Genomic DNA, 21,775 nt, shown 5'->3' with positions numbered 1-21,775 from the left:
GCAAATCACGTATGCGGCGAAGCCAAGTTTAGAATGAGAAGAATTTCTCGCGGGTACATCAGCACCCATTTTGGTCCCAGTGGTCTGCAAGCTCAACAACAGCTCAGTTCAATCCGAGCTACACAGCGTGACATTGCGGCACAGCAAGAAGCAGCTTATACATAGCGGAGGCGTAGTGTTATGTGGCCAAACAATGCAGAGGAGTCCCTGAAAGACTGTCATCAACATAAACCTGTTTCATTCTATATAATGCTGAGAGAATTGGACTTACAGGAAGAAGCCTTCTGTAGCCGGCCTGCATGCTCAAGGCGATAGGCGATTAGAGCTCTCGTGCGAAAAAACTCCGTCACTGCACCTAATGTCATTCAACACGATGGTTAGATATGTCCGGATAGCAGAACTGCGCGGGTGGTGAAGCTACTTCGAAGACCCATGCGTATGTACCGCATGCGAAATGCGACGAGTTTAAGTTCCGGAAGCAAAGGACCGAGAAGCATTCCGTGATACGCTACAACGCAAAAAAAAAAAAAAGTGATTCGTTACAGTGGTTTAAACAAATAGATTCATGTGACGCTTGCACATGCCACTCATTCTCGGCAGGAAAATATTTTATTTATTATGGCCATTGCAAACACCCAGATTCGCGAAAACTGCTGAAAACATTTAGGTGAAAGCAGGAATAAAGGTGGCTCTGCGATGTGTGTGAATGTGCCCAATTTTCAGTAGTAGCACATGCCTAATTAAGCTACTTTTGGCGATGCAATTCACAGCCAGCCTGAACGAAGCGGGCTCGAAGGTAATGTAAGTATAATGGGTTCCTACTATGTACGCGGAAATTGATGTATTAAGGCCTCTTACGTACATTTAGAGTGTCATTGCCTTGCGGTAGCCAGACATATCCTGAGCCTGAAGATTTGATATTCACACAATTACATCTGATCCTCTGTCAGCCTTAGCTGTGCTGTCCCTTCCGTGGCGCCCGTTGTGTTTTTCTAATAGGTTATCGGTTCTGCGCATTACATGCCTATAGTTACACTTCCTTTAAAATCTAAACTAGAACATTATCTATGCCCGTTTCACCTTTAATGCCTACCCTTGTCTCTTTTTTTTTTCACCTCTTAGTGTTTCGCTTGAGAGTAAAACATCTTTATTAATAATATTTGAATGGCGAGAGCAGTGTGGGAGGAACCCTCAGTCCAGGGTCCTAAAGATGATTCCGGCGATGTTTCGAGCCCGTTGCATCACAGCTCGGAGGACCTCGGGAGGTCCGTCGCGGAGGGCATCGTCTTGTCATTCTTCTTTCCATCGCTAGCTGCATGATCATTGGCTTCTTCAAGCTACTTTCTTATAGGCACCACAGGAAGGCATGCGGCGCCAGTCAATTCGAGACGGTCCACGCTTCACCATACAGCCCCACAATTACGTACTTTCCGAGTCGGCTTTGAACCGAGACGTGCGTTCTCGTGTGGGCCCCGTAGGCATCGCCTCTTGTCGCAAACAAGATCACCGCGACCACCTCCTGACACTTGGCACAACTTGAGATGAGCAGAAGGCAGAAACAAACGAACAAACAAACTTCTGCGAATGACAGAGAAAGAAAGTCGCACTAGACGCGAGAGTGCGCCCAGAGGCGCCTCGACTTGAGCTCGTAACGTTCTTCGTAGAAACAATCACGGAACCCGATAACCACGCGGCGACAAGGTTCTCCAAGATCTTATCTTCTTTCTGAAAAAAAAAAAAAATAAAGGACGTCCTCCTCACACGCGCGGCTTGCTCGCACTTTCCGTCGGTGTGTGGCGGCGTGGCGGGTCTCTTTCGGCAGGCCGAAGCCATAGCCGCATCCGCAGTCCGTGTGTTGTTCCGGACATTCGTGTACAACAGACAATCCGAGCAGACACCTCCGTGCAGACGTATACAACGAAGAGCACGCCCCTGCTTCGTTCCGACCGGCGTATTCCTCGTCACAGCGAAGCAGACGACGCTTGCCGGCATAAGCTGCAAGTCGTCGCGGCGCGGTTTTTCGACGGTACTGCCGATGCCGAGCGCCGATAACGGGCCGGTGGTCTGTCTCCGACTTCTTCCCCAACCCAGCCCCTGTCGAAAGCTCGCGCCAAGAAGAAGCAAAAAGAAGGAACGCAGGCACAAGGGATCGGTTTGACGCCGTCTCAGCGGCTGTGAAATGAGCCGAGTTAAAGCTTCACCTCACTGCACCGCACCACGAATGTAGTCGGGGTATGCGGAAGGTATAGCGTACAGGACCGCGAACAAGGCGAAATACTTCTGCGTCGGGCCGCCGACGCTGTGGTCAATTACACCCCCCCCCCCCTCCCCCCTCTTCCGCCTTCTCTTTAAAACGTGGGCCTAGCTCTTTTCCTCGCGGGGGCCACCCCGGGTTCCTTTTCTTGGGAGAAAGCGGCGGCAGTGAATTCCAACAGAGAGCCCGACTTTACTGTCCTGCGGGGCACACACAGCGGAGGACCCCGTTCTGGCACCGAACAGTACTCGTCTCTTCACACCTTTCTCGAGAAAGCACCGCTTGCGCGATAAGCACCCCTCCCCCGCCCCCCGCCGCGTCCCCTGTGTTAGCTTTCGAGGCGACCGCAGCGCCCCCTTTCTCCTCTTCCGGGCTTGTGTGCCGCCGAAAACGCCACCCGGGGTGGGGAAACAGAGGATTTACGATTAAGACGTGTCTAGACGTCCTGGCGGCAGCCTTCGTTGCGAGCGCCATGCGCTCGAGAGGGGGGCAAGATACGTCTGCCGAAACAAACACCCCGTCTTTCGTCTACAGCACTGTAGAAAACAGTATATGCAGTTTTCTTCTTCACCTTCCTAATTCCACTTAATTTCCCTCCTTCCCCTCACCTGTTCAATAGAGGAAAACTATAGAGAAAAAGAACTTAAGCTGTATTAGTGAATTACTCTTCTACAATAGCAGAAAGTAAGCCGCTCTTAGCGAGAGAAAGAGGCTTGGTTAGTCAGAAAAGACGCAAACACGAGTGGCGACGTAGCCCCGCACCAGCTCAGCCATGACGTCACGGATTTGGACGGAATTTTCTTGGGTCCTGCTAAATTTTTTGTTTTGTAAAGATGGACTACGTTGTACTTTAGGAGCGTCGAAGACTGAGCTTTGCAAGTTTCAAGATATTTACTGAGTCTCCCCCCCCCCCCCCCCCTCCTCACTGTAAACCCTCTAAAAGATGTCGCTGCTACGTGACGCCAAGTCGTGTCGACAACAAGAAGCTAATAAGGGCACACATTATCGCTGTATTTCAAGATTTTGCGTGTGCGAACCCATGAAAACCGCAACCTATAGCGTACGCTAGGTGCGTAAGAAGGCATGTCTAAGTGTTTTCCTGTGAGCGCAGACGACCTTTCCGTCGAGATTCAAAGCCTTCTGCTCAGCCGTCATCTTGCTTGCACAGCACCGTTTTTTTTACTTTTACCGGCTTCCTCAGAATTGGAGAAAGACTTAATACGGCCGCTGCCCGCTTAGTCGTCTATTTAGCCGTCTACGGTGAGCATTAGAACGCAACCTCAGCATTCTGACCCTTCACCTTACGCCATTTTTATTGCTCACATTGCTTGCATTGCAAGTTAAGCAGAAAATAAGCCCGTGTTACGAGGTTCCTTTGCTCAGACGTCGTCTGTGCGCTGCTATAGTGTATATTTAAGAACACACCCAGTTTGTTCATTCGTCCACTGACAGAAACACAGCAACGAACAAGCGAGCTGCACTTGCTGGAATCACTGTACCATGAGTTTTTTGTAAGCTTATCGGATGTCATTAGTCCCCATGCCATGCGTGGTAAGCATATCTAAAACGAGAACCCTCTTCTCCGCATATGTTCCACCGATTCAATAACAACTCCGTTAACCTTGCGTACAGAGCTGCAGGCGAATAGCTTCGGGCATTCGTACACCTACAGCTGCCGCATACGTGCGACCTTATATATACATCTCAATGTCCAGCACCGAGTACCGGCTGCAAGAGATTGGCGCTGAGCCCGTGAAGATGCGCCACCTTTTCAACGTAATGCTCTTCGAACGAAGAATATACAAGTACGGAGGGTCTAATTGACTAAAAAGAAAGAACAGAAGAGTAGAAATGAAAAGAGGAACGAGAAAAGCCATGAGTTCAAAAAGCGAGGCAGATTTCGCAGCCTTAATGGCTTCTTCACACCGGGGATAAGATAACTTCAGAAGCGGACTTCTCCCAGCCTCCTCCACGCGTTCCACGCAAGACAGGTGCGTAAAAGCGCGCACGGAGATAATGTCCTCCACGTACGCCCGTGCACCAATCTCGCTTCCCAATCACGACGACTCGCTCTGCTGCCGACTGTCGTCCCCGCTTTTTCTTTACAAGAACGCGCACGCACGCACACACGCGCGTGCTTCCAGCAAAGCGCTTACAGAAGCCGCCGTGGCCTATAGCGTAGTGGTGGGGTCGGCAGAGCGCCAACGCGACAATCAGAACGGGGCGGTTAATCAGCCTAACGAAGCAAGCCACTTTCCTTTTTGCCGCCACTTTGCTGCTGTTAGCATCACGCTGCTCCCGCACCACGCGAGTCTAGAGGAAACAAAAAAAAAGATGGCACCACAGGCGCTGCTAACGCGAGCGGCCCCCGTCATGGCGGCTATACCGGTGCGGTGCCGTCGCTTCCCACGTCGACTCCCGGTTGTAGAGCGCGCGCGCTCCTTGTCGCTTACACGTTTACTCGATTAACCGAAATGAGAGGCCCCGCCGCTACCGGCACAACCGCGAGGCAACGTCGCGTAGAGCCGCTACATAAAAGCGAGGAAGAAGAAGTGGCAAAGGCGACAAAACCCTGCAGTGCTTCTCGGAAGTGCCGACGAAAAAGAAAAGGAAAGCACACACACACACACACGCCGCCTAATCTGGCAAACGCGTATTGTTGTCAGCACCCGCGGAACGCTGCAGGCGTCGGGGTGACAGCGCACAACCCCTCAGAAAAACACGCGCGCGCGCGTGAGAAAGGAAGCACTGCGAAGAAATACACACGATACAAAAGCGCCGAAGCGAGATAAAGAAAAACATGGGGGGGGGGGAGGAAAAAGAGCGCGAGCAAGAGAGATTTGCGACACCGAGGCACCTATAGACGTGTGTGTCTGTGTGTGCGTGTGTGTGTGTGCGCGCGCGCTAAAGTATTCGGTTGTTGCGGTGGCGATGCGCGGGCGTGTCCCACGTCGTCGCCGTCAACCGTGCGCGATCGTCGCCCATAGCGCGCGTAGCGAGCGGGTCGAGAGTGTCGGGGGCATGCTCGTGAGCACCTGCGCGTGTAGTACGTCACGCGTTGACCGGCGCCCGGGTCGCTTATACGGGGTTCGCGTCGTGCGCGTTGCGGTCCCACCGCCGCGGTTTCCGGGTGTGTGTGCGCGCGTATACGAGGCTGTCCTCTATTTATCGCGACGAGTTATGGGGAGTCATGCCCGACGCGCGCGCGCGCGCTTTTCCACCCCGCGGCGACGAAGAAACGTGATCGGTGTCCGCGCGTGAATATAGCGTATACCGAGAGCGTCGCTTCGTTTTTTTGACCACGCCTCCGCGATTAGGGAAGGCGCCGCGCTCACGGTGTGCATGGCCGCGTTACCGTATACAGCCCGCGGCCACGTAAGAGTGGCTTTTGATTCTGGACGCACGTTAAAGCGAGTCGATGGACACGAGCGCGGACGACGGGGTCGAGCGTATTATACCCGCGGTGGTCAGTTGCGGTCGAATGTGAGGCCGGCATCAGTTTTCCTCCATTTTTTATTATTATTACTATTACTATTCTCTGCCGCCGTTCTGTCTGTCCCACTTCGAAGCAATTGTTGTGGTGAGCTCGTTTCGGCGCACACATAAAAAGGCCGCGTATACTACGTTCTCGCCCTTAATAGCGGCGTTAATAAATAATGCGCGCCAGAGAACGCGAGCATTGATATCACTAACGTTAACGCAGGGTAGGAAAAATGAAATGGAGGAAGGTTGGTGTAGGAATTAAGAGGAGGCGCGGCGGCGTTGTGGGATAACTATAACTACTGGCTGCAGTCACGTTCAGTAACGCTCCGTTTGCACCACAACCGTTAGGGGGGCGCGCCGTTCTACGAACACCGGTCTGCGTGTGCCCCCTCTTCGTCGCCCCCCCCCCCCCCCCCCCCCCGGTTTTTGGTGCAAGCGCGCGTTCGGACGTTTTGCACGTACCACCAAAGCGTAGGTTCGTTTTATGATCGTCGTCTAGACATAGCACCGAACCGAAATGTAATTAAAGATTAGTTTAACGCAGAGCTGTCCACTAAGTTGCGTATATATATATATATATATATATATATATATATATATATATATATATAGTTATGTTTCGATATACCTGTCACTTTTTTTTTACTGGACTCGATCGTTTATTGCGGCGCCCAAAGCATATATGCACAGATAACGAACGCTGCAAAATACTCGGTGCGCATAGAAAGTATCAAATGTAAAACAATTCAAGTCCCACAAATCTGACAAATTTTTGCGATCGCGAGTACTTGGTGTGAAGATGTCAAAGTCCGAGGAACCATAACCATTACGAAATAAATACCAGAGACGACTCAGGACAACTCAACAATAACAAGATTTAACAGAACACATGGAAACTCGATTAAGGACGCATCTCGTTTTTATACACTGTGTACCACTGCCCTGTCACCTTTACTATATACAGATATGCTTCATAACATGCTTGACACGATCGGGCCACTTCTTGCGAACCGTTCGTGCATACGAAATGACTTGCGAGTTCTCGTCCTCGGTTTGGAGATTACGTGCGAAGTTGGCGCGTCTTATGTGGTGAACGTTGCCGATTTCAAATAACCTCGTCATTACGCGACATCGTGACGGTGCGCATTACAAGGATGTGTACAACAGCACGTGATCAGCCGTAGAATTTAGAGCTCAGCAAACCACTAAATCAAGGTCTTCCCAAATGCGGTCGCTCATAACTAATATATCAAACATTTTGGCAACTATGCCGGCACAGAGAACTCCCAAGTTATACAGCCATTCAGACTATGGGCAATGACTAACGTCGGCGCAACATCAGGAGCATACATACACAGCTTTCCGAAGCTAAATCCCCGTAAGTTTGTCCATAACACTGTAAAATAATTTACACCCTAAAAAGTGAAAAAGGGTGTAAATATGTTTATAACTGACACCCTTAGGGTGCCCGTTACATAGATAACACCCTAAGGGTGTGAGTTATAGACACATTTACACCCTTTTTCACTTTTTTGGGTGTAAATTATTTTACAGTGAATGCCACAGATGTCATTCAGTGTGTAGAGCGGACAGGTGTTTAGAAAATAACAAATCTGTTAACAGGCCTGCATCGCTTTCCGATGGTCCCGCATTTTGAGAAATCGTCAACCGCAACAAGCAGCAAATAATTATGATAATGGTCATGCACTAAAACCGACATTTGCTGAACACAGAAATTTCTTCCACAGACGATTTGAGACTGTAACGTTCTTCCTAAATACATTTTTGAGGCGGCCGATTTCCACGAAACACTCGAACAGAATGTTTGTTGCTTTAGACCTCTTTGTTCTCTTTGTTCGTTGAAATATTTTTTCCTCGCGTCTGAGCTATATGTGAACTCGTTTTTGTGAACCTGCATTTGTACTAATCTTTGTTTTCACATTCCCTTCCCGCTTGGGCCTATCAGGCATGCAATATTGTGAGATAACTTAAATAAATAAATAAATAAATAAATAAATACAATTGACAGATCACTTTAGCATACGCCTAAGGGAGTGAAGACGAAAGCCTGCGCGCTCAAGCGATCTCCATTAAATAACTTGACATTCTCGTTCGAATGCGTTGTTACTTCTTATTACTTGTTTTCCCCACCAAAGGCCGTGGGTTTCAGAGGCTTAATTGACGCCCCCATAATTACATGGGCCCTAATTAAACTTCGGCCTAATTAACACCAGAAGTCGTGGATTGGGCTCCCTCCAAAGGTCGTAGGTTTGAGCGCCTTAATTAACTCGATATTAATTAACGGTGCTTAAGTTAACTTCGCCTTAAGACCGAAGGTCGTGGGTTCGGCTTCCAAATAAGGTCGAGGGATCGACTCCCACCGAAGGTCGTAGGTTCGAGCGCCGGAATCAACGCTATCTTAGTTAACTTTGTCATTTCATTCTTTTTTTTTTTTTTGGCATGATGAACAACATCGGAGCCAGAGCAGTGGCACGAGCGCGCATGCGCGCGAGGGGAGCTCACGTGACTTTCAGTACCGCACGCCGCGTTTTCCAGACTATCGGGGGGTACGAGGAACTTAAGGCTTTCGCCTTAAAAAGGTTGCAGAATTCGTAAGCTGAGTAAATTGAAGTGGAACATGTCGAACTGGCATATTAATGTTTCCGTCACAAAGTAAGGACGTAACATTCAAACAAAATCAGGCTAAATCTGAAGTACATTCGTAAAAAAAAGCAGAGAAAAAAAAAACGAAAAATAAATAAAACGAGAGAGAAATAGGAAGAATTAAAAAGAACCAGAAAGAAATAGAAGAGAAGCAACGCAGAAGGCCGGGCACATAGGAATACATATTGTCGAAAAAAAAATAACAAGAATGAAAGAAAGTTGTACATTTAGAAATGCTGTTCGGTCCCCACCGGCGACAAGTACTTTTTTCATCCACATTCCTCCCCCATTTTGTTCATTATTTTCTACATTTTAATTTCAACCGCAGCTAATCACCCCTGTGCTTTCCTTGGCTTCATTGCCTGCTCTGGCTTTACATGGTGGTGATGAATATTGCATTGAATTACACGACGCATACGTATACATTTCTTTCACATGTGGCGCACTATATTTCGATCGTGAACGCGAGCAGCCAAAAAAGGTCTCTGTGTAGCCTTTCGAAGCGTTGTCTGTCATGTACGAAATGGAGCACACGTAGCGCAATTATACCGGCGCCAAGTCTTAGGCCACGTTTCCCGTAATCTGCCTACAGCGCCAAATGGTATAGTACGCAAGACGAGAGAGAGAGAGAGAGAGAGAGAGAGAGAGAGAGAGAGAGAGAGAGAGAGATGGTGTAATCCCATATGGAGTGGGGGAGGGGAGGGTTTAAGCATATGTGCTGCATCCCAAGTAGCATCTCAAGTAAAGAAGAACATTAGCGGAGCACACGCTCGCTTGCTTTCCTTTTTCCACGCATAGATAATGCCTTTTTGCGAGAACAGAAAGCCTTGAAGACAAGATCACGCTCCTCTTATCAGAGCCATTTCAGCACCTGGCTGCGTCACGTAACCTTCCTGTCGTCAACCGCCGACACCGCAGAGAGAAAGAGAGAGAGAGAGATAGACCGCATCGGAAGCACTCGGACACGTATAGCATGCATGCGACATCCATGTTGGGTGCGTTCCAATACTCGCCGTGTATAGAGGGCGAAACAAAGAGCAGAGGTGACTGCGGCACCCCTGAACGAAGCGGCCTATAAGCAGACAGCTCGATGTTGGTGGGTGGTGGGTTTTATATATCACGCAATAGACGGGTTTCAACCTGGCCAACGATGCCGGCAAGTGCCACGCTCGAGCCTCTCTTGCACTGTTGGCGTTTTTTATAACAGGCGCGCACGGGAACTTTTGTTTGCCGTCGGCGTGATCGTGCGTGGGTCGAATTTCTCCATGTAGCTATTGGCGGCTTTGTAAAAGCGGCAGAAGTGAGGCAATCGCGATCGAAGAAGTCGGTCCCGATCGGGTTCGATCGTGATCGATAGTGCCCCGTAAGCCTGAAATATTAGGAAAGCAAAAACGAACTGCATCGAAGTATAGGAACGATGTAGACTATACTTTGACTGCCCAAACGAAATGTTGACTGAAAGCTTGGCGGGAAGCTGGCACAAAGAAAAAGTTGAAAACAGCCTGGACTAAGGGTGTCGCGTCCCTAGCAAGAAATAAGGTCATCATCATCATAAAAACGTAGTCACGCTTTTTAATTTTTATTTTTGCACTCGAAGCAAGCCGTTGCGTTTCTCACAGGTTCGCATTCAGAGTGTTAAATTATAGCGATAATAGTTGTTTTCATAGCTGTCTTTTTTTTTTTTGTCGACGCGAGATAGTGTCAAGTCGTAAACGCGCGTTCCAAATGCGTCCCATTACTTGGGCTCGAAGCTGTATATAGCCGTTGTAAGGATTGGGGGGGGGGGGGGGGGGGGGGGGGCTCAATCCTACCGCTCGTAACCAGTTGTCAAGATTGGAGTCAGGCATGAATTAGGTGGTAGCTGGCCCATGCCGTCGTCCAACTTATCCACGCTGAGGACGTTGTTGAAAGGAAGGACTGCTTCTCATCGAGAGCGAGGAATATGGGTTTATTTACAGTATCTACATAAGGACGTTGCAGTTCATCAGTCTAGCATGACTGCGAGAGAAAGTTCACTGAGCAGCCGAACAACAGCGGTTTATAAGCACTCGCTCCTCCCTCGATCCCAAGGTGAGGGAAACGTTCGACCAGGCACCGTAGACGAGGGCTAACACACACACCTCTTTGCGCGAGGTTCACGGTCCCCAACCGACGTCAGACGGCCTTCGAAGAACTCGGAGCTGACGTCAGGAACGGCATATCCGATTCCCCGAGCTGACCCACGCAGCGCGGCCGCCGGTTGTCCATTGTCTTGCGTCTTGAATGGCGCGTGGGAAGGGGCCTCCGGAGACGTTCCCTCGGCAACTCCCCCCGCTCATAGCAGATCAGATCGGCGGTGGCGGGTTCAGTAACAATAGTTGGTCCGCCGATCACGTTTAGTCACAACGGCGCCGAGGCTAGAGCGTAACGGTGGCTTTCCAAGAAAAGTTGACACCGCTGTCGCAACTGGCTAGCAAAACTTGCACCTCAGCGGGCCGATCTTAACAGCGTCAAAGCACGCTGCAGCTTCAATGCCTGCTGGCCAGAATTGGATTATACCTCCTCTCAGCCTGCGACATCCTATACCCACGCTGCCCGTTTGCTGTACACTACTGGCTCGAGATACTGTCTGCTACTCACTCCCCCTTGCTCTCTCGCTCTCCCTCTTTCTCTTGGTCCTCCAGTTGATGTGCGCAATTTGCATCTCGGGATGGAGACGCATTTCATCTAATATCCGGTTTCACGCGAGATAAGGCATATATCGCCGCCGCCTGCGTTCGATACGTTGCAGCAAGAAGACTTTATGCCGAATTTCAGATAGACGCGCGCGCCGTTATCACCGCGCTTGATCGGTATCGTCAGCGTTACTCGCGTAATATTTGGCAATTCTGTTACGATGGGCCTATTGAATTTCAGGACGTCGTGGACGTGGAATCTGGGGCCCCAGCAGCGAACGGAATTGAACAATCGCACGCATCAACGAGGAATTACAAATATCTGACGAAATGCGGGAGTGTTATCGGTGCAATCAAGAGAAAGGTGGCCATCTTGAAATTACCTCCTCGTTTGCACAGTTGGACGAGACGATGACCATGCTGTAGTGGCACCCCGAAGCAGACGACATTCAATAGCTGTTTCACATAGCGCAGAGCGCTATAGCGTAATGCGCTCAAATATTTTATACGGCCGAAAAAGCGAAAGCAGCGCACGTCACCCTTAAGGCAGCCAGAGACATAGAGGTCTTACGTAGCTTTAGGTTGTAAGTAAGCGTATTGTAGTTAACGGAGTACCGAGATGCCGCAGACGTATAAGCGTGAATGGTCGAGTTGGTGGCGCCATCTTGCCGCGCAGGGTTTAACCAGAGTGGACAAAGACTTCGATTACAGCAGCCAGCATTGTGGCGTTGCTACCGCCGTGTTTGCCTTTGATAAGTGGGTATTCTACGGAGGGTAATACGTGCAGGGTAATACGGTCAGGCACCGTTTCCGGAACAGGTTTTATGTGACGTGTGAGCAACAACTTCCTGTATGACCCCCCCCCCCTCCCATCGGATCATTTTTGCTCTCCGCGCTTGCAGATTCGGATCGATGAAATGCGAGCGCTCGCATCGAGATTTCGGTGGCCGCACCACATCGACTAGTGGAAAACATCTGAAGAGACGTTTACACGTGGCAGATGTGGAAACACAGCCCATGCATTGTCACTGCAAGAGACGCTCAGTTGGTGGCGACAGCCGGCGTCACTCACTATAGGATAAACCAGCCTGTTGCTAATACCCGCCACCACCACCAAAACAGCATCTCTTTGAAGTCCTATACATACCATCTGTACCGACTCGAATAATTTTTTACAAGGGAAGCAAAAAAAAAAAAAAAAAAAACAGAATTATCGGTTTTTACGTGCCAAAACCACTTTCTGATTATGAGGGACGCCGTAGTGGAGGACTCCGGAAATTTTGGGGTTCTTTAACGTGCACCTAAATCTAAGTACACGGGTGTTTTCGCATTTCGCCCCCACCGGAATGCGGCCGCCGCGGCCGGGATTCGATCCCGCGACCTCGTGCTCAGCAGCCTTACACCGTAGCCACTGAGCAACCACGGCGCGGTACAAGGGAAGCAGCGCGGGAGCCTCCGAAACAGAAAAAGAAAAAGTTCACGCAACTAGATATCGGGAAAGAGACAGACAGAAATAAACTTAATTGTCCATTACTTTTGGGGGGCACACAATTCATAGCCTTTGCAGAGCGTGTTTAGACGAAAAGAAGATAACTCAAGTACTGCTACTATCCAGTAACACTTCAATGCACTCTATACTATGTATACGGCCAGAAAGAGATGCGCGTCCGGTCCACTGGATACTTCAAAAGAATAATCACAGAACGGAATTCCAGAGGCTCGACTTACGTGGACGTGATGAAAGAATGACACGGATGCAAGGACATGCGCAAATTATATGTCACATTTAGTTATGTACACGCTCACAATAGATATTCGACAAACAGGTAGGCTCCAATAAACTTACCAAATTAAGCATAATTTGATGGACAGATTACGTCGTAAAGCCTACTATACAGATTGAGACCTTGCATTGCCGAGGGGTCGCAGGAATTCCGTTTTTTCGCAAATTCCGTGTGCCGTAATCCTTGATACGAGAATTTTATTTCCTTTTAATTGTACAAGGGATCGTGAAGCATAATCCCGATCGAAAAAAAGAAAGAAAAGAGAGAGAGAGATCCGCCGCAGTAGCTTAGCGGATATATGGAGTTGCACTGCTAAGCCACGAGGTCGCGGCGGCCGCATTTCGATGGGGGCTAAAGGCCCCTGTCCCGTGAATTGGGAGCACGTTAAAGATCCCCTCGTGATCAAAATTATTCCTGACTGCGCTCCCCCGCCCTCCCCTTCGGGCATCTCTACTGAGGTAACAGGGTCCGAAACCAACTATCAGAACCAACTTGCTTCACTCAGTATGAGCCTTCCCCCCCCCCCCCCTCCCCCGCCAGGGCGTGCTTAATGATCACATCACAGATTTGGCACGTAGAACGGCACAGTTATTTGTCAAAATAAACCGAGAGAGAACGTTACCCCGCAAAAGACGTTCAGGGTCATATTAGCACTCACGTACCACACATTGTCACCCAGGATTTTCTTCCAGTTCCCGTTCGCCCAGCTTAGCTTTATCACCGACCTGCGACGTGTCCCTCGGGCAATTTGTCCGTTTCTTTGATTAACGCGACCACCTGTTATACTGCTGAAAGTCTCCAATGTCATGGGTTGCACAACAAAAGATTGCGCTCGATAGAAACGTAGTTGTCAAGTCGAGTTAGCGCTACCGGGCATACGTTTTTGTCGGCCGAGAGAGAGAGAGAGAGAGAGAGAGAGAGAGAGAGAGAGAGAGAGAGCCCGGCAGACGCGGGCTCGTTATCCATGCCACGCGTACGCGACGCGCACTCGGGACTGCGCAGCAGAGCAATGATCGGCCGTTGATTAAAATCCAGTTCATCACGGCGCGCCGCCATTCCCCACTTCGAGGTTACCACGGGGCACCGACGACTGCACTGGCGTTCTGCAGATTTAATACCGCGTGCAGGCTGCCGCTGATACGTTAAAGGGCCACTAAAGTGGGACACAATTATTTTAAGCGAGTAAAGTATATGTGTTTTTTCACTTGGTGGGAAAAGGCTAAATAATTAAGGTTACGAAAGAAAATGAACACAACACGTTGAAGTATATTTTCTTGCAACTGGATCCCTTTGGACGCAGGAAGCGTTTCCGAAAGTTCACACATTACGTTGCAAATATTTATTTATTTATTTATTTATTAATAAAAATGCGCAACGAAATAGAGTAGCATATTTAAGCACACGGAAATCACTCCCGCAAAAGAAAAGTGATTTCACAGATACAAATTACGCCGGCAGGAGTTGCAGATATCCCTCACAGGTGGAGACAAAAAATCTGGAGCGGCAAATATGTACGGCTTAGTGTTAACTGTTTCGATCTTAAATTATTAAGACTACAAATAAGGAGAGCCTAAACACGTAAACTCCGCGGACGAGACGATATACGAGTATGTATAGGGCGTAAAAATAATCATAATGATTTGTATGTGCCGAGATACTCTGCCAGGGGTTCACAAGTGCACCCGTGAACAATAGTATACGGACCGCAGGGTCACCGAAAAAAACAGAATTTCTTGGTATAGTTAACAGGCATAAACGCAAACTGACGAGTGCACTAGAAAATCCGCGATGCCAAGTTTGGACTGCAGTCTTCAATTTCAAGTTACACTCAGGCGAAGGAGAAAATCAGTTTTATCGCGCAATCCGCGATCCGTATACATTTGCTCACGAGTGTACACGTCACAGTTCTTTACAGACAGACAACTTTCTGGGGCCGACAGACGCTGTCGATACTCATTGGTGACGTCACGGAGCGGCTGGCGCGCAAAATTAAAGGCGACGCGCGTCACCCCCCGTTGGCTTATCAAGCTTTCTCTCGCGTTAAAAGCGGCCTCTATTTATCTATAATTAAGCGTAACGTATGAAAACGGCTAAATTTAGAATATTCTTCTCGGGTACCGTGCGTCTCCATTTTCCTTTCCCGCGCGCAACTTGCGGTCTACATTTAGCGCATTAAGGAAGGAAGGAAGGAAGGAAGGAAGGAAGGAAGGAAGGAAGGAAGGAAAAAAGAAAGGAAGGAAAGGCAGGGAGGTTAACCAGTTTAGCTCGACCGGTTTGCTACCTTACACATGGAAGCGGGATGGAGGATGAAAGATGGGGAGGAGAGAGAGAGAGAGAGCACATAGCACAGCACACACATCGTCACTTACAGTCCGTCACTCTAGCGTATACAGTACGTGATATCACTGTCACAGCCGCTTGTCCAAGCCCGTCTCTTTCAAAAACCGAAGTAGTCCCTTCGTAGCCTTCACGGCGATGTCTTCTGTCGGCGACATGTGAAAATCATTTCAACTGACAACGGTCTATTGTCAAGGTGCGCTAGAAGGGACGCCAGGGACTGATTCTGAACATTAAATTCAGGACAGTCGCACAGAATGTCTTCTAGCTTCTCCTCGCCAAGACAGGCATTGCAGAGAGCGTTGTCGGCCATTCCAATGCGAAATGAGTAATATTTCGTGAAGGCCACCCCTAGCCATAAGCGATAAAGCAGAGTGATCTCTCATCGGCGCAGTCCAGTTGTCATACAGAGATGCATCAAAGAGGGCATGTGGTATTGACGATTGCTCCGATTGTCTAGCTGATTGGTGTGCACCCTAGAGAGGGCTCATCTCCTGTGCAAGCACTCGAAGTCTGCTGGCTGCGTCGGACCGTGGCAGTTGTATGGCCTCTTCCTGTGTGTCTTCAAGAGCTGCCCAAGCGGCATTATCGGCGTCTTCGTTTCCTATGACGCCGCAGTGATTTGGCAGCCACTGAAACGTCACGTGGTGTCATTTCTCATGTGATGTCTGGAGTAGGAATCTAATATCGAATACGAGCTGTTCGTATGGACCGCGACGCAGAGCTGATAGCACATATTGTAGGACTGCCTTTGAGTCACTGAAGATTGACCATTGTCGAGGTGGTTCCCGATTGACGAAACAAAGTGCAGCGCTAAGAGCAGCTAGTTCCGCAAATGTCGATGCCGTTGGGTGGTCAGTCCTAAAGCTGATGGTAATAGCTCTTGCTGGGACAACCACTGCACCGGACGAGCACTGGACGTTTGTGGAACCATCAGTATTTAGTGCATTACATTATTAAATAATTCAGTGTGGCGCACCTTCCCACCTCGGTCGCCCACCAATCCTCATCGTTCATCTTTTTTAGCATGCCTGTCTAACGTCTCCATACATACATACATGAACCAATCGTCTCGGTAACGCCATTAGGCTCACTGAGAGCATTTCAAATAAAAGTTAAAAGAAGCAATACGCGGTGAAAAAACGCACTATATAAGCTTTTCTTCGACCCCCTTGTCGCCTCAACCACACCCATTGCCCGGAAGCAAGAAAAGAAAGACAAAAACGGAAGCGTAAAAAAAAAGAACATCGGTGGAGTGGACTAACCTCCTCATTGTCTTCATCTCAAAGAAAGAAAGAAAGAAAGACAGAAAGAAAGAAAGAAAGGAAGAAAGAAAGAAAGAAAGAAAGAAAGAAAGAAAGAAAGAAAGAAGGGGTATGCACTGTACAATATATGTCTTACATAATTATCGTATGCGACAAAGACACAATCAAGTTGTTCCAGGTCATGTTCGACCTGGGACAGACGGCACACCACAAGGCGTTTAGCGGCCGCGACCGCAACAGGCTCGCGTCGACGTCGTCAAGCGCAATCAGAGTGCAGCGACTAAAGACCGCGATAAGAGGGAGCCAAGACGGAGTGTGCCGTCGTCCATCTCGCGCCGGTTACATACCTCACACTCGAGGCCCCCAGGCGAGCACGCTTCGCCTGTCCGAGACGCGATTAATGGCGTGCGAAACGCACGCATTGTTGCGACGCAAGAGTCCGGTTCGTGCTTATAAGGTGACGGCCGCTTTCGTACACTGCGATTTATTGTTTCTGTCCCTCTTAATTTCGTCTTTCTTTCTTTCTCCTTCTTCTTCTACACCGTTTTCGCACCGACGCCCTGCAGGCTTTTCTTTCATTTTTTTTTTCTCGGTAAAACGTTAATTGCCGCTTTTCCATCACGAAGGTACGAAACTCTCGGTCCTCGCCAATTTTTTTCTCTCCCGGCTATCCGCCCGATCGGCGTCCGTGTCTCCTTCTGGCCTGCCTGTCTCGCCAGGGTATTATATATCCTCGGGGAGGGCTCGCGCTGGAACTCGTCTTGTTATCGTCTGCTTCGATTTCCCCACTTTTTTTTTTCTCTTTTATCCAGATGAATAAAGTCGTTCGTCCGGTCTCGCGCGCAAGCGATCGATTGCCCTAAGTTACTTAGCGAAATAAAATAAATTGAATCTCCGTTTTCATCTTCGCCCGCGGACGAGCAGGGAAGTGTATACACCCTGTAAAGTGGTCGAGTATTAGATACCTATCGCATGTTTGTAATTCGAGTGTCTCGCTCGTTTATGGCCCGTCTGTAAGACGCCTGTGTAGCCTAAAGCTACGCGCCTAATAAGTGTGTTCTACCTCCGTTTCAACCTCCTCAAAGTTTCCAGTCTTTGCCTCTCTTTATCTCTCTCCCTCTTGTACGTGTGTTCGATGCATACAGATTGATTGGCTGTAGCCGTACAAGCACTGTAAAGCAGTCGCACCAGGTACAGTATCAATAAAATACCCCCCCTGTATCCTCTTTCGTATCGCGTCGATAACATGTCGTCGTTGCATTCGCATGGTGTTTCCGTCGTGTCAGGTTCGCGTTAGCATCGTGTATAGGCATTGCGCTTGCTTTTTTCTTTTTGATTGACCAATACTTGGGGGCATTGGAATGCCTTGGCAGTATTGAGTCTACTTGTAGTTTTCCGTGACTCTTGATTTTGATTCGCATATGAGGCGATGGAAATGACGGGAGATACAACAAATTAAGAAAGAAAAAAAAAAAAAAAACCAACGACGAGTAATCTTAGCACTGACATTCCTGAACCAATCAAATGTGTGGAGACGCGTAGACACCTGCAACGATGAAGACAGAAGTACGCATCCAGGCGCAACAAGAATGTGAACGCCAAGGTGAAGAGGAACGAGATGATGCTGATGCTGATGCTGATGATGATAGTAAGCGAATTCAGGGAGGTAGTTTCGTTGATGTAATATCTGTGCTATCGCAGGCTAAGCATAATACATTCGTCACATCGGTACCATGGTATCGGTGCCATTTCTTGTTTTAAAGCCGTTCGCTCACCTTCTCGTTTTGGTAGGCGGTGACTGCGATGAAGCCCGTTTCCTTGAACACATACGTCCTGAAGGTGCTGTAAGGCAGCTTGAGGATGTCGTTTGCCCGTACCAAGTGGAACCGCGGCTGGTACTTGTGCATCGAGTTCAGGATGGTCTGCATAAAGAATAAGGACAAAGACATTCATCAATGTGCTACGCCCTCGCAATTACTTGTGAACTGTATGTGCAAGAGCAGAGTCTTCCGAGACAAGTGGAAAAAAAATGCATGCAGCTATAATATTCTGCAAGTGTGCAAGATACAGCTCAGCGGCCGCAACTGTAGTGGGGGAAGGAGAAAAATCAGAAATGAAAGGCGGTGAAGTTGATCAGAGTAACTTTCATGGTTGACTATAGTCTCCACCGGGGGAAGGACACAAAAGATGCGGATGAAATGAGACCCCCGTCTTCATATCGTCATATAATATCGTATAACGCGAATCATACCGTAAGAGAAGTATAAAGAGGCAAGCTCTCAAGGTGGGCCACTTGTTTAGGATTCATTACGATCCTGTAACATCGTGTAACAGGAGAATGAAGGTTACCGAGTTGCTTTTCAAAGCGACACAGCCTGCGTTTTTTCTTGTTCTTCTTTCTTTTTAAAGGCGTAAGCCTTTTAGTGGCTCATGAGTGTGCGGGCGCAGTCCCTGGTGGACGCAGGATCGGTGATCACCGGCGAGGGGAGCAGTGAGAGGAGGCGCCACTGGCGAGGGGAGCAAGGAGAGGAGGCGCCATGCCAGTAGCGCTGTGCGAGTGGGCGCGTGGGAGAGCGCGGACACGCGCGTGGTAAAACCCCTTAAACTTTGTAAAGTAGCATCACACTTTGAAGAATGCCGCCTCCTCCTCGCGCGCTCTGGCCGAGGCCGACGCCGCGTCGCTATTGGCCTAATAGCATCACGTGGACCCTCGCACCGTGCATCAGCGCCATTTTTACTCGAGAAGCGTCTACGGAGTGGCGAGGAGCGCATGTTGGCGCCGTTGCTACGCTCGAGCAGTGTAGGCGGCGCCACGGTCGAGGAGGGAGCGTGAAAGAGAGGAGAAACGAGGAGGAATGAAGGAGGAATGAAGAGTGTCGCTACATTACGAAGTTTAAGGGGCCTTAGTGCGTGGGGGTGCGCGTACATCGGCAACAAACTTTGCAGCAATATGGCTGTGATTGCGTCCCATGCTCGGGGCCACGGCGGCTTCCGTTCGCAGTACAGGTCAGACAACAGCTACAGAGGCATTCATAGATAGGCTTTCGCCTGTCGCAGTTTAGCTCAGCAAAGTGCCCATAGGTGTTTTTATTACTATATTTTGTAGCATCGGCACCGCATTCTATAAGCCGCAATCACTTCAGAAACGCTAAGGAGTAGCGCAAACGCAACTTCTAAGGCGTCCTTCCGAATCCGCGCATTGATTTGGAGGAAAAAAGCTTGATTACTATACGGCGGGGAGAACGCGGAGGGCAAACCGAAACGTCAGCGCTGCAGTTGTGTGCAAGCGTAACGCCCTGAATTTCAGTTAATCTCCACGTATTTATGCCCACTTTGGCGAAGCGAGCGACTCCGTAAACTTGCTATGGACTGAACTTTTGGTGCCTTTATGCAAAGCAGTAATTCTTTAGTGAAAAACGATCCAGTGGAACCGAGTACATATGCAGTAAAAGTGCATGGCGTCATGGCCAGGTGGTGCGGGAACTTCTCCAAGGCGTCGCCTTTCAGTTTTCAGTTTCTTTTACTGCTTTTCTGGCTAACTAAACTTTTCACGCGGTAAGCGTGGTAGTTAAACTGTTGCAGTAGCATTGTTTACTAATAAACCTTAATTTTACATTGTTATATAGTTTCCTTAAAGCAGGAGCGTAGTAGCAAGGGCAACAGTAAACGTCACTAAAGAAAAAGCATGGGATTTGTCGAGGACCATGTGCGCATGCTAGACGAGAAACAATAAGCGAGGAGAACAGAAAACCGGGCTCGCGCGAGATACGCTCCGTCACCTTCTCGTGCAATTAAAGGGGCGTTAAATGAAAACATCACATCCAGCTAAAGTGGTCAGTTAGGGCTACAAGGCATCCAAAAGCGCTAGTTACATTGAGAAACACGCTTTGCTGAACGAGAAGGCCGTCGTAAAGATGTGGGCACGGCTTTGGCGCGATGCCAATGTGAAAACACGGTGGCAGCTCGCATGACGGAACACCTCCCTTTTACGTGTCCCGAATTGTAGAAGAGTACAGAAAATGAAAAAAAAAGAAAAAGGCCTCAAATGCGTTGCGTTTCGAGATAAACAAAAATATGCAGTTTGGCAAATTCAGATTTCGCAAGAGCATTCACTGCTGGCACTTTCTTTTTTATATAGCGCTATGTCAGCACTATGGATGGATGGATGGATGGATGCTATGAGTGTCTCCTTCGCAACGGGGCGGTGGGTTGCCCCACCGTGCTCTTGTTATTATATTGCCTAATGTCCTACATACGTTAAAAAAAACACCCACGATGAATTCCCATAACGAAACTTTCGAAACCCCTATTGTGAACTTTCTTTTTGCACGCCTCCGTTGTTTGTCGTTTCCCTTACTTTTCTTCCACCAATCTTCATATCGCCGTTTACTAATCACTACTACGGACATATTTACTTTCCCCCTGCTCTCGCTAAATCCAAGTGCTTCAAGGAGGCCAGAGGTGCCTAAATGGACCGCTGGGCACATATCTTCACATTCCAATAAAACATGCTCCATCGTTTCCCTAGCTTTACCGCAGTAAGCACATGCTTCTTCCTTCTTAGATCTCGCTTTATAAGTGCTTGTTCTAAGGCACCCTGATCTCGCTTCGAAAAGTAATGAGCTTCCAATTGAGTTATTATAAATTGTTTCTTTCCTGATGTCGCTTTTAATTTCCTCTTAAGTAGTTAGTCATAGCAGGTCTCTTTTCCATTGCCGCCACCCTTAAGATTATCTCCGTCTCTCTGACTTTCCGCTTGACGTTCTTTGTTGCCGTGTTGCTCAGCATACAGGTCACATTCTTGCTGGTAGGAGGCTTCCTAGTTATTTTCCTCCACTGTGAATCAATGTTTTTCTTACACAAATCCCTGAAAACTCTCCCAGCTCATTTACTTTCTTCCATATTCCTCAGTCGCTCTTCGTAATCAATTTTACTGTGAGCTTCTCTGACTTCAAAACTCGTCCAGCCCATATCACCCGGTACAGTTTCATTTGTAGTCTTCCCGTGAGCGCCCAATGCGAGGGTTTCCACTGACCTTTGGTTTCCATCGACTCCTGATTGTACCCCTGATTTCAAGCAAACAACCGCATTTCCAAAAGTAAGTCCTGGAACTATTACACCTTGCCACATACCCCGGAGCACCTCGTACCTATTGTATCGCCATAGCGCTCTGTGTTTCATTATGGCCGCATTTCTCTACCCCTTTGCTGTTATTGTTTTTTTTTTTCTGTGTTTCCATATATCTATTGCCTTCGGTTATCTATGTACCAAGGTGTTCATATTCTTTTACCCGAGGTATTTCCTGGTCCTGTATCGCCACTGTCTGTTCACTGT

The 21,775-nt window shown here is 48.7% G+C and overlaps 1 protein-coding gene across 1 annotated transcript in view; it reads right to left on the bottom strand.

Annotated features, from left to right (window-relative positions):
- Positions 1-21,775, bottom strand: part of LOC126541306 (uncharacterized) — a 167,088-nt gene that overhangs the window by 59,599 nt on the left and 85,714 nt on the right. The window contains exon 3 of the mRNA XM_050188033.3: positions 18,217-18,363. Coding sequence (XP_050043990.1) covers positions 18,217-18,363 — 147 coding nt within the window. The remainder of the gene's footprint in view (positions 1-18,216; positions 18,364-21,775) is intronic.

Source organism: Dermacentor andersoni, chromosome 3, assembly GCF_023375885.2.
Source record: "Dermacentor andersoni chromosome 3, qqDerAnde1_hic_scaffold, whole genome shotgun sequence".
Lineage (NCBI taxonomy): Eukaryota > Metazoa > Arthropoda > Arachnida > Ixodida > Ixodidae > Dermacentor > Dermacentor andersoni.
The sequence above is the reverse complement of the archived record's forward strand: the minus strand, read 5'-3'. Positions and strand labels throughout refer to the sequence as shown.